The 12,647-nt window shown below is 40.6% G+C and overlaps 1 protein-coding gene across 1 annotated transcript; it reads left to right on the top strand.

The window, feature by feature from the left end:
• The first annotated feature begins 3,082 nt into the window (after nt 1-3,082).
• ces3 (carboxylesterase 3) lies at nt 3,083-12,189 on the top strand. The gene is made up of 13 exons (XM_015368315.2): nt 3,083-3,282; nt 3,374-3,563; nt 5,930-6,068; nt 6,396-6,529; nt 6,778-6,931; nt 7,598-7,702; nt 8,090-8,191; nt 9,098-9,235; nt 9,674-9,754; nt 10,046-10,193; nt 10,940-11,089; nt 11,685-11,757; nt 11,855-12,189. Exons 1-13 carry the CDS (start codon nt 3,213-3,215, stop codon nt 12,039-12,041), a joined length of 1,671 nt encoding a protein of 556 aa, XP_015223801.2. The 5' UTR covers nt 3,083-3,212; the 3' UTR covers nt 12,042-12,189.
• Nucleotides 12,190-12,647: the final 458 nt, after the last annotated feature.

The following is a 12,647-nucleotide window of genomic DNA, read 5'->3' as shown; positions in this document are numbered from 1 at the left end:
ATGTTCACCGTGAAGTAAAAGACTATAAAACTAAAGAAACACAAGGATCCCTAAACCCCCATTAGAGCTGAGTGGTACTTCATTAGTGTATTTTCCATGAGTTTTGACAATACTGTAACGCAACGGGGGCTCAGGCGGGCGCCCTTGCCGCATTAGGTCGGCCCCTGCACCGTCCGGGGCTCGAACCCGGGACTTCCGCGTCTCTCTGCAGCGACCTAGCCCCGTGAGCTAAAGAGAGATCTCCCCACAGCCCAGTAGCTGTGGTCCTGCTATCACAGGGAAGGGCGGTGACGTCACCCGCTCTGGTACGCCGGCTCTTACACACAGTGCTTGTCGGCCGTAAGCGTTACACTCTCCCCCGCTTAAATCGCCGTCCCCGGCGAAGGGCTATCCCGCCCCGCTTCTGACACCAATGTAACGCAACGGGGGCTCAGGCGGGCGCCCTTGCCGCATTAGGTCGGCCCCTGCACCGTCCGGGGCTCGAACCCGGGACTTCCGCGTCTCTCTGCAGCGACCTAGCCCCGTGAGCTAAAGAGAGATCTCCCCACAGCCCAGTAGCTGTGGTCCTGCTATCACAGGGAAGGGCGGTGACGTCACCCGCTCTGGTACGCCGGCTCTTACACACAGTGCTTGTCGGCCGTAAGCGTTACACTCTCCCCCGCTTAAATCGCCGTCCCCGGCGAAGGGCTATCCCATCCCACTTCTGACACCAATGTAACGCAACGGGGGCTCAGGCGGGCGCCCTTGCCGCATTAGGTCGGCCCCTGCACCGTCCGGGGCTCGAACCCGGGACTTCCGCGTCTCTCTGCAGCGACCTAGCCCCGTGAGCCAAAGAGAGATCTCTCCACAGCCCAGTAGCTGTGGTCCTGCTATCACAGGGAAGGGCGGTGACGTCACCCGCTCTGGTACGCCGGCTCTTACACAGTGCCTGTCGGCCGTAAGCGTTACAATACCTTCAATACTGAAACCTACGGTCCACAGTTAATCCTGCAATGTATTTTAACTTTGTATTTACCCATGAAGCAGTTCACAAGAAAACCATAGAATGTTCAGTTGTACAGTTTGTAAACCAAAGTGAACTTTTACTACTTGTTTTGTTTTGTTTTGTTTTGTTTTGTGTATAGTTGTTTCAATGGTGGGTTGACCCTTATATAATATAGACTAGCAAAAATCATAACATGCAAGTTGTATAGCAACATAAAATAATAACACTCAGATCTTCATTTATTTAAATATGAAATATGTAGCTAATGGATGATACCAAGAAACAAGGGGAAGAGAACTACAGTAAGAGATCTCATATACAGATGATGTAATATGTATTTCATTTTTCCAAACAGTATCATAAACACATTAATCACAACCTGTCATGTTCTATATCTAAAAGTTTAATGTAACTTAACCATTTGTTAACAATATTTGATTCTTTATGGGCTCATTACTTCTGCTTATTTTTGCTGCCATTAAGGACTTTAAATTGTTGTCTGACACTAATTAATTTCAATAGTAACTCTCTGGAATTTCATTCATCTAATGTTACAATCTTATTCAAGAAGGGAGCCAGCCCCTGTAACAAAGAGCTCTCTCAAACATAAACTGAAAACTTCATTCTGTGACCTTCCTTTAAAACACCACAGTAGATATACCACTTGGAAATGTGTACCCATAAAATTGCCACTTTTTTGTCAATATTTTTATCTACCAAGTCCTCTCATTTTGTCATTGGTGAATTGTAACCTTCTTCTATTTTTAAACTAATAACCTTCTTGAACATGCCTGAACTTAACAAGCTTTCACTGGCCTTGAAAGGCTCTGCAGATACAGTGCAGAGTCCAGTTTTCTTGCACTTTCTGCTGAATTTCATGTATAATAGATTAAAATTTCATACACAGAAACAGATTAATGTCTGAACTTTGATCGCTACATGTGGTTATTTTGTTTCATTCTCCAATGGCCTTTCACACAGTTACAGTCGATTTTGGAAGCAGGCCAATATGAAAAGATCAGCCAACCAAACTTTATTTCACAACAGGAATTGTGCTTTTGCACATCAGTATCACAAAAACAGGAGAAACGGTAATCCTGTCAGACCTACCTTTCAATGTGGGCTTTGGAAGAATCAAGAATTTCTGCTGTCTTGCCATTTGCACTACAAAGATATTTCCTTCAAAAGTTTTCAGCTGAGGTCTTCCTCTGCGTCGCTGCTTTCAAATGGTTAAATTGTCTTATGAGAAAGAAAAATGAAACAAAGTGGCTCAAAAACTCCAGTTGTCATTTAAGAAAATATTGTGAATGAATGAATACGTCTTAACCCTCATGCTCGAAAAAATGGGCTGAGCTTTTTTTGTCACTGTTAATGAGATTCTCTTTCAGTGAACAGTACATCTTTATACTGCTGATTGGTTGCTCTCACTGTGGAGATTTGTCCTCCGTACAAAGAACCAGCTGCTCTGTCAACAGCGTGCCCTGCTGCACACCGAAATGGGTCACACACTCTCGCATTCTGCTCTGGAGAATTTGCTCTGGTGGGGAGGAGAGGTGTCTGGGATAAAGAGTTGTGTTCTGCTTCTGGCCCTCGGTGCTTGAACATGGCTGGATGGATGTTTGATATCCTAAATGTGTTTTACAGGCTTTTAGATTCACCAAAAGCAGTAGTGGCTTTAGGTTTTTGTTATTACACTCTCAGTAATCACTGATTCTGAATCTGCCCAGATGGCAAATTGTTCTAACTCGTTCGGTTTCCAGTAGCTGCTTACGTGAGAATATCATTCAGTAGTTTCTGAAAGAAGCCAGGGTATCAGCTTCAAAGAAGTGAGCAGACTGAGCCTCCTTTTCAAAATCATTTAGCTCTAGTTTCCATGTGTACTATTGATTCCCCAAAAGCTGTTTGTTGGTCTTGTCAAGTTTCATAACTGCCGAAATAAAAGAATCAGAGATTAAAACCAAAGTGATCAGGTCTTCAGCTGGAACAAACTTTAGAAAGCAGGATTGCTCTAGGTGGGACCAGGGCGGCGAACCACTAGTATAGAGAACCATTCCGATCAGATCCCTCCCTCTCTTTACACCAGCTTGCCCAGACACTGGTGAGAGCTTCATGATTACGAAATACGGGGTGGACACTCCACGACAGTTTCTTATCCAACTCTCGTACTGCTGTGCTCAAAGTCTTTATTTTATTTCCGTATTGAAATGTGCTGGGGGCAACAGGCACAATGAGAAAAGCGCTGTTTCGCGTTTGTCTGACTTTCGCTTTTCTGTGGACGTCTTCGGCTGAATCTGGAGGCAAGGGAACGTGCATGTGATCGAGAAGATATTTTTTTCCAGGTGGAATGACAAATAGTCTGTTAAAATCTTTTTTTATTGATGTTTTCAGGTCCGGTCGTGTCCACCCGATACGGGAGTCTGAAAGGGACGTACTCCAGGGTGAAGGGCACAGACAAAGTTGTTCACGGATACCTGGGGATTCCTTTTGCAAAACCACCTGTTGGGGCTTTAAGGCTGTCGGCACCACAGCCTCCAGAGCCATGGGAAGGACTGAGAGATGCAACCAAACAGCCCTCTATGTAAGACCATTTTAATTGCTTTACCAAAGCAAAACCCTTCATTCTTGTCGTGCCTGCAGCCAATATCTTATTTACAGCTGTCTTGCGAAGAGAATAGAATACAGTACAGCACTGTTATAGCTTCTTCATTGGTAGAGTACTTTGTGTTAAAAGTAAATCGGTAAAAACCTAAGCAGGTGGGAACGAGGCAGAAATAAGTATCGATCCCTACGTAACGGAGCAAGATGCAAATGTAAATAAGTATTAATATTGTAACGACATTGCAGGTTGTGCAAGCTGGCTTACCTGTGCGGTAACGTCACCACCCTTCCCTGAGAAAAGCAAGGTCCTCAGGTGTCATTTAATCATACTCAGATGTTCTGCATGAGTGTATATGTTGTAACATCACAATGCAATTCAGAAATAATATTTTAGTTGTTGTTTTTTACTATAAACATGAGCATTTTCCATTTATTCCCCTATTCGCCTTGATTGCTAAGGTAGGACACTTCCTTTCCATTTGTATTTCATAGCTAAAATAATTTCCAAACATCCATGATTTAAAAGAGAGACAGATGACAAATGCCGAAACCCAGATCGAAACCCCCGATGTTTATACGTGTCAAAGCTTTGCTTGCAGTAGACAATTGGAAGAGCAACTGAAGATTGCTGTACACAACCCATATCATTTGTTTCCCGACCATAGCAATAAAGAACAGTAGAACATCACAAAAGGGTGAAGCTCACACAAAGAAAGCAGAAACAAAAAGGAAGAGAGGGTAAAAAGCTGATAAGTTCCATAAACTATAAACACACCTGTCAGGACTGACACAGTCTCCACACCAGCATGAGGCTGTACTCATATCTGCCGAAACAATTCCAGTAAATGAATGCAGTCAAACTTGTGGGCTAAAGAGGTGCAAGGATAGCTACTTCATCAGGAAATTCTGTATGAAGTTAACAGGATCATTTATCTCTACACCTTCATGTAGGCTTAGAAGGTGCAGACTACATTTACAGCCTTCCAATTCTGTCAGGTGGGATGGAAGTCCGCTGATCCATTTCTCCACCTCTCTAAAGCTGCTTTGGTTTTGCCTCTGACCCACCTGAATGACATTCATCCTTTTGGTCCCCCTCTCCATGGAGCAGAGGTGGACGTGAGGCCGAGCAGAAAGACCTGTCTGGAACGAGTGCTCTGATGCAGCTCACGGTGCAATGTCCCTCTGTCAGGGAAACCATCAGAAAGCTTGTGGAGTGTAAGCCCACAAACACACAGCATCTTTTGCTGTGGTCTTTAGGACAGGTTCATTTTAGGTTCCCTGCCCTTGGCATTCAGAGAGGAAGTGCCAGTCTTCATTGCCAACAAATCACACTTCTTGGGCTCTTGCATAATAGGCTGCAGTTGTGAAACTAGGTAAGAAGTAACGGTTAAATGGTGAACAGTAACAGTTAGACTGGGTAAATTACGAGAACTAGAAGAGGAGGAGCTTTTGAGAACTTTTTATGACTGCAGCTACAGTTGCAGCAATTGCAGTTTTAGTGATGATTAGAAACAGTGAACCTGTACCTACTTTAAGATAATCTAAAGTACTTATCTTATCAGTTACCACTCCCTTGTTACAAACATAGTCCCATTCATTTTGCAGCCTTTACGGTTCAGAATCATTTCTTGAAGTTGCCAAGGGAGCAGGTGAAAATATGCATTAGTAGCATTGGTTTTCTTTGCTGAAATACCAGTTTTCAAGTTTAAGTTTACAGTATGTGCCATATGTGCAGGCCCAGAATAAGTTTGCTGTTTAATTTTTGTGCTGTTAAATTGGAAGGCCATGGAACTAGAGTGCATTATGTTCTATATAGCAGGCCTATCGCTTAAGGTTTGCTCAGTCTTCCCTGAATCGGTGTCCTAGTTCCTCTAAGAATCTATATCCTGTTCAAATCTTTGTACATTCAAATCAAAACTAAACTACTCAAATCAGTAACAATAATTAAAATAACCTTCAATTATCTTTCTACTGCACTGGATTAAATAAATGTTTTAAAATTTGACCTTTAACAATGCAGGGTATGTGGATCATTTTGAGACGTCTTTTACAAATAATACCCATATTCGCAATGCTGTGTTTACACCATTTTTGTCTGAACTCAAATTACTGCAAAATGTAAACTGGCAAAACAATGAATTTGACCTCAAGATGGCATTAGGAAATTACTAAGGCAATAGAGCTTGATTTATGTGTTAACAGCATAAATTCTTCATCAGCATAAATTCTTCATCAGTATATTGTACAGTTCAGACCTGACTAAATGTTTTTTTTTGTTGCTAAATTTATGAGAAATACAAAACATCAGCATTAAACTGGACTAAATTGACTTTTTTGTGATTATAGGTGTATTCAAGATGTGGAGAATATAAAAACAGGATTAAAAGAAATCTTCATAGATTTCCCTGTGCTTGGCATTTCGGAGGATTGTCTGTATCTCAACATACACACTCCAGCAAACCCCTCTGAAGAGGCCAAGTTACCTGTAAGCAATGAATTAATCTCTTTTTCATATTTTAGCGGAGGGGTTAAGTTAGTAAATATAGTACAAGTCATAGGTTTATTCCATGCTGAAAAGAGAAGAAAGAAAACACAATGTTTTGGCTGTGGAGCCTTCTTTGGTTGTAAATATAGTTTGCTGTCTAAAATATGGACTGTGGTGTACCAGAATCATATTGCTGTTAAAGCAGGTTTCGGTTTTTCTAAATAAAGCTCAAAGAGTAAAGGTTTTTTTTTCTGAGCAGTTTGTGTGCAGCTGGTGGCCACGGGGGCCTGATTGCTCTGCTGAGGCTCTGTGCTCTTCCTTCTTCAGGTCATGGTCTGGATTCACGGGGGCGGCCTCAGGTTTGGGGCTGCCTCCCTGTACGACGGCTCAGTGCTGGCTGCTTACGAGGACGTGCTGGTGGTTGTGATCCAGTATCGTCTCGGACCTCTTGGGTTCTTAAGGTAAGAAGAGCAAACCCCCAAGGCTGGCTTGGCTGGCTCCACACAGAAGGTTTCCCAGGCCTTAATCAAAACCAGGACTCAAGCTGTGAGGCTACGCCACCATGCTATCCAATGACATCAGACATGAAACAAAAATACAGAGGACAGACCTGGATACGGGAATGGATATAATTTTGAGTTGACGCCATACAAATCTGATGTTTTTTAAAAAACAAACTCCATTAATAATTGACATTATTTCTTTTTAGCACAGGTGATGAACATGCCAAAGGGAACTGGGGTTTCTTAGACCAGATCGCCGCCCTTCAATGGGTTCAAGAGAATATAAAGAGTTTTGGAGGAGATCCAGGGTCTGTTACTCTGTTTGGAGAATCTGCTGGGGGGATCAGTGTTTCCACACTTGTACGTAACTCAGTTGTTCTCTTACCGACTAAAAATGAGTGAACCTCAAATTGATTGCAATTGCAACCATGGGGCTTAAAGGGGCGTGTCAGCACCAGTACAGTGTGGCTAATTAATCAATTTGAAAAATAAATTAATATATTATGAAATTAGTATAAACAACATATTTTAACTTCTGTCACATCTGAGCCTTTTTAATTTTTTGCTTCTTTCTTTGGGTTCAATCTCATTGAATTAGTGTTTTGCAGTAAATTGGAGACAAATGTCTTAGTTTGCTGCTAATTAATATTCTGAATTTTAATTATTCACTGTGGAATGTAAAAGAATATTCTTTATCATTCTAACATTACTAATGTCATTAATACAGTATCTGAAAGGGTGTTTTTCCATGAGATAGAAAGGACATATCCTCGGAAAACTGACTAGATACAGTATATAAGAGCATGGAATGTCTGAATCTGCTTCTAAATACAGTGCTGTGTTTTTCCTTTATTGATTCATGATAAACATTTATATGTCTAATGTGGAAGATAAACCCTTGTATAGCAATTGAAATCAATTCACCATGAGAAATGCTGTGCAAACAGACTGTGGGTTTAATGCTGCTGTTTACTGCTAATGATGCACTAATTTCTCAAGCGATTTTCAACACTCTTTGTGTGTCAGATTTTGTCTCCCTTGACATCAGGGCTCTTTCACAGAGCAATCCCTCAAAGTGGAGTGGCACTGTTACCAATGTTTTTCACTTCGAATCCTCTTCCTGGTACGAAGGTACTGAACACCCCTCCTCACCGATTTTGTTAGTCCTTCCTGCATGTCCGTAAAGGAAGGGTTTTAACCATTTTGCGTAGTTAGAAATCTATGGAAGGGTGTCAATGAGCTGTATGTTGTACTCACTCTTCTCTATGTACAGTAATTATTAGTAGGAGATTCCCTTGAAGTGAAGGACTTAGTGCTGTTGACTTCAGGTGTGAGACACTTTGAGACACTTCAGGTGTGAGACACTTTGCATTATCAAAAGTGTTCAAATTCTGGGCCATTCCCATACCATCGTATGCCCACAGAATTGACAGAATTCAGTTCATTCAATTTCAGACCCTACACAATTTGCTCAACTCAAACGGGCTTTTGAGAGATTGTCTGATACTTGTTCTTTAGGTGTTTGCAAAAGGACTAGGTTGTGATGACAGTGACTCTGAGCAAATTGTCAAGTGTGTGATGCAGAAGACTGAAGAGGAGATTCTAAAAGCCCCTGGAGAAGTAAGAGCTTTATGGTCCTATCGTAATTTCTACTCCCTGGGTCCTCCATCTGGGAGTTTTCTCTAAAGCATTATGAAATTTATTTTTTAACATGCTGGTGAAAGCAGAGAAGCCTAACCCTAACCCACTGCTGGCAATCCAAATATAGAACATATTTATTAAATGGCAATATAATTTCACATGACCTTTTGGACTATAGAAAGATTTTCAATACTATTGAAAACTTGTGAACAACTGGGCATTTTGGATGAGGTGAAAGAAAGATATATAAATTATGTAAAATACACAATAAGTTGTCCAAATTAAGCAAGTTAATAGCTGTGTGAATAAAATATATCTTATTTCTATTGTATTTGAATCATGCTAGTTTATACTGATGTTCAGATTCACTGTGCAAGGGGTGATCAATATACTGACCTTCTGCACTATTTGTTTAACATAGATGTCTGACAGCTGTAGGTGTAGTCCACCAATTTTGCTGATACCTTCACAATTCTGCTCAGTCTGTTTATATTACATGTATTAAGGTTACCAAACCAGGCTACCACAGTGAATGTTAGGACAGATGCAATTAAATTTCTATAGCATAAAGTCATCGTGTGTAGTATACACATTAAAAGAGTGGAGATTCCTTAAGAAGAGCAATTGCTGTTGGTTCTAACAGCAATTAAATGTGTCATCATTTTTCCCTTAAAGGTTAGCATTCTCATCTGCAGTACTACCAAGATATTTCTCACTGTTGACAATTTCAGTTGCTCCTCAATGAGCATTACAAGAGCAGTGTAGTCTAAAGCAAAGTTTTTATGAAGGTGAGTACTGTAGATCTCTAGTGAGATAAAGTCAAAAGTAATCAAGATCACAATTATCTAATTTACTTTACACATCCATTGTGCTTTTCCCATTAAGGAGAATGTAATATTTGGGACAGTGGACGGAGTGTTTCTGCCCCATCCAGTGGAGAATCTTTTCCAAGACAAAGTCTTCCACAAGGTGCCCATCCTGCTGGGAGTGACGAATCATGAAGGAGGCTGGTTGTTGCCCAACGTAAGTATGAAGCTCTTGGGTTACTCAGCTGTAGAGGCACTGTGACTAAGAATTAGGTCCTGCTATCCCCAAACTGCAGTCTTGGAAACATCATCTTCCTGCTTGTTCATGTGCTTCCACACTTTGCCATTCTCAAAACATCTCAAAACATGCAGATTTCTTCAAGGTCACATTGTCCTGCTGCTTTACTGCGTAATCATTACCTAACCTCATTCCTGGACCCACCTGTTGTAGGCAGTAAGGTTTATTAAAGTGTTTTACTGTTGGTTTAATGGTGAATCCTTTGAATGAAGGCTCAATGATAAAAACATACGACTTGTTCCTTTTTCTTTACCATTCATTAACAAGTTAGCCTCCACGCGTCTGATGGACGATGATGATGATCATTGTTGATGCTACAATTTTCATGTAGGACTGTACTTCTTGTGTTAAATGCAGATAATGGCTCCCCCTGGCTGGGAGAAGGGCCTGGACAAAGAGCAGCTGATGGCAATCTTGAAGAAAATCTTCCGATCAGAGGTGAATAAAACAGACCCATGCTCTCTCATTGTAATGGTCATATACTGCAGGAAATATCAGATGCATGAGTGCCAAACCTGATGCCCCAGGCACTCAGCTGAATGAACACAGCAGCTGTTGAAATTTTACACGTATTATTTCAACTTTCAGAAGATTGTGGTTTAAGTATAGTGGTTGCACTCACCATGCAAATGAGCAAATATGCATGCCAGTACATCTGCATTTAGAATGACGTATCAGTGATCGCTGCCAATGTAGACTGGGAGAGCAGTGACTCAGACTTTGTTCTAGATTACAGGTCAAGAAATGCTTGAGCTCATTGCAGATGAATATCTGGGACAGACCGAAGACCCTGAGGAAATTAGAAATGCCTTCACTGAGATTCTCGGAGATATGATCATGGTTGTCCCAACTGTTAAAGTTGCTAATTTCCACAAAGGTACGTTTGATGAGAGGCCATTTTTTAAATGTTTGCTGGTTTTCTCACCTTTAAAGCTGCAGTAAAGATACCTACAATGTTATCTCAAAATCATGCAACAATTTCTACTGTAAGTAGAAAAGGGAATAAGTTGACTTTTTTAGTGTGTAAAAAAATGTTTACAATGTTTATAAATGCTAATAATCAAAGGCACAATGTAGAAATGAAGCATCGTGTAAACTTTAAGCGCTTGCACTAACGACTGTTTACACTGGGCTCGATGCCTTGAATGCCATGTCCTTTTGTATCTGTCCCTGTGAAGTTTGCTCCTTCTCCTTGTGTCTGTATGGTTTCTAGCTCGCTATTCCTTCTAGAGTCCAGTTGACTTTGTTTGATTGGCTACTTTGTTTGTGGCATATTTGTTCTAAATAATGGACCCAAACTATAATTAAAACTCTTTTCTGTTCTAATTTAGACACTGCATCGACTCCAAACCTGTCGAATTACCACTTACACTTCCTAAACAAGTGAAATCCCATGATTGGCTGAGAAAATATTTTGTACAAACACACAACCTGCCACACCACCATCCATTGAAAGATTCTGTGGACTTTTAAAACTGGCATAGATAGTAGGAAAATGTACAATTGTGAATTGTTTTACCTCGCTTATAGCTAAGATGAAACCCTCACTGCACCTGCTTTATCAATCAGCTGCTACTCGCACAGTTTTCACACTGACATCCACCTCTTACCCTGCTTTTGTAGAAGCTGGGGTGCCTGTATACCTGTATGAATATCAGCATCGCCCCAGCTTGTATAAAGACACAAGACCCAGCTTTGTAAAAGCAGACCACTCTGATGAAATTGGGTTTGTTTTTGGAGGCTGTTTCTGGAATGGAGAAGTTAAGATTAAAGGTAATAACAATTAATAATTTTAGAATCTGCAGTGTAGTAGATGAGAAAATACTTGCGTAGCTCTGTAAAGTTTTCTTTTCCCTAGGTGAGAAGAATTTGATGTAAAACACATTTACTTTGTTTTACTGTTGTGCTGGTATTTTATAGGGGACTGTTGAAGTAATGAAACACTAACAAAAAGATATGTGAATATATGAATACATACTGTATATATATATTAAAATACTGTTGTCTTTTTAATCATTTTTAATGGGTTATAAAGCATCAGGATTTTACATAGTGTATACAGGAGGCAACGGACAGTTTTCGGTTTGGGGGGAATATTAATGTGACAGAAGTCTAAGCATCAGGATGCTCTTACTAACTCAAACCCAGTGGAATTGTGCTTAGAGCTTTGGACTCCTCACTGGAACTTTGTGTGTCCACATAAAAGGTGTGGCAACAGTCTTGTAACCTTGAGCCAGGCAAATCACTCAGATTGCTTTAGTGAAGTACCCAGTATAAATGGCTCCAAGTGTAAATCACTTCAGATAAGCGCATCTGCCAAAACAATGGGTAAATAGCAGTTAAAAATAATAAACTCCCTTTCCTACAGGCACTGTGACTGAGGAAGAAGTTAAGCTGTGCAGGACGATGATGGCTTACTGGGCTAACTTTGCTCGTAATGGGTATGAAGCTCTGTGTTAGAACTGCAAAGAATCATCATACTTTGTCCAGATTTGATCAAAGTGAACAGGAGCAGTAACTGTTTACAATCTCCCGCAGGTCGCCCAATGGCGAGGGCCTGGAGCCCTGGCCTCAGTATGGCAAGGATGAGGAGTACCTGGCCCTTGGGCTGCAGCAGAAGACTGCCAGGAGACTGAAGGAGGACAGAGTGAAGTTCATGACCCAAACCCTGCCTGCAAAACTGAAGGCACTGAGGGAGCAGAGCACCGAACACCCGGAACTGTAGATCTGTGGGGTTTAACTGGAAAGATCTCCAACTTCAATACATACATTGAACAATAATAATACACATTAATAATACAACTCCAAAAGGAGCACAACCTGCATTGTATCATCACTCAAGTTTTTAAAACAATAAATTTTAATTTTAATAACTATGGAATTTATTAATGGGTATTATGTTTTTGAGCCCTGAAAAATATAAGCATAGCTTGAAAGTAACAATATTTTGCACAAAGTCTTTTTGCACTACTGAAGTTTTTGCTACAACCCATACTTTTACATATCATGCCAGAGTGACTCATAAGTGAAAAACTACAGACACTGATGAGCTGGGGAACAAGCGTAGCAAAATGTAAAATAAACTGTGATTTACTGTAAATAATTGAGATGCTCTCTTCAGTGTCATTTTAATGGCCCGGTTTACCTTAAGCCTAGTGTTTAACTGGTTGTAATGTGATCTTAGTTGTAAGGTTTAAATTATAGTTGAATAAAGCTATTCCGTTATCACTTTTCCAGGAAAATATAAACTCCTCAAAACAATTTTCTGTAGCTTAGTTCACAGCTACACACTAAACACATAAAATGACAACATGATGGCTTCTTCAACGTT

The sequence above is a fragment of the Lepisosteus oculatus genome, chromosome 20 (genome assembly GCF_040954835.1).
Source record: "Lepisosteus oculatus isolate fLepOcu1 chromosome 20, fLepOcu1.hap2, whole genome shotgun sequence".
In the NCBI taxonomy this organism is placed as follows: domain Eukaryota; kingdom Metazoa; phylum Chordata; class Actinopteri; order Semionotiformes; family Lepisosteidae; genus Lepisosteus; species Lepisosteus oculatus.
Note: the sequence above shows the minus strand (reverse complement) of the source record. Positions and strands in the feature narration are given on the sequence as shown.

Coding starts and splice junctions, on each gene's coding strand:
- ces3 (XM_015368315.2), top strand. CDS start 3,213: ATGAGAAAAGCGCTGTTTCGCGTTTGTCTGACTTTCGCTTTTCTGTGG. Junction 10,194..10,939: donor AGTTGCTAATTTCCACAAAG/GTACGTTTGATG, acceptor CTGCTTTTGTAG/AAGCTGGGGTGCCTGTATAC. Junction 11,758..11,854: donor GCTAACTTTGCTCGTAATGG/GTATGAAGCTCT, acceptor AATCTCCCGCAG/GTCGCCCAATGGCGAGGGCC.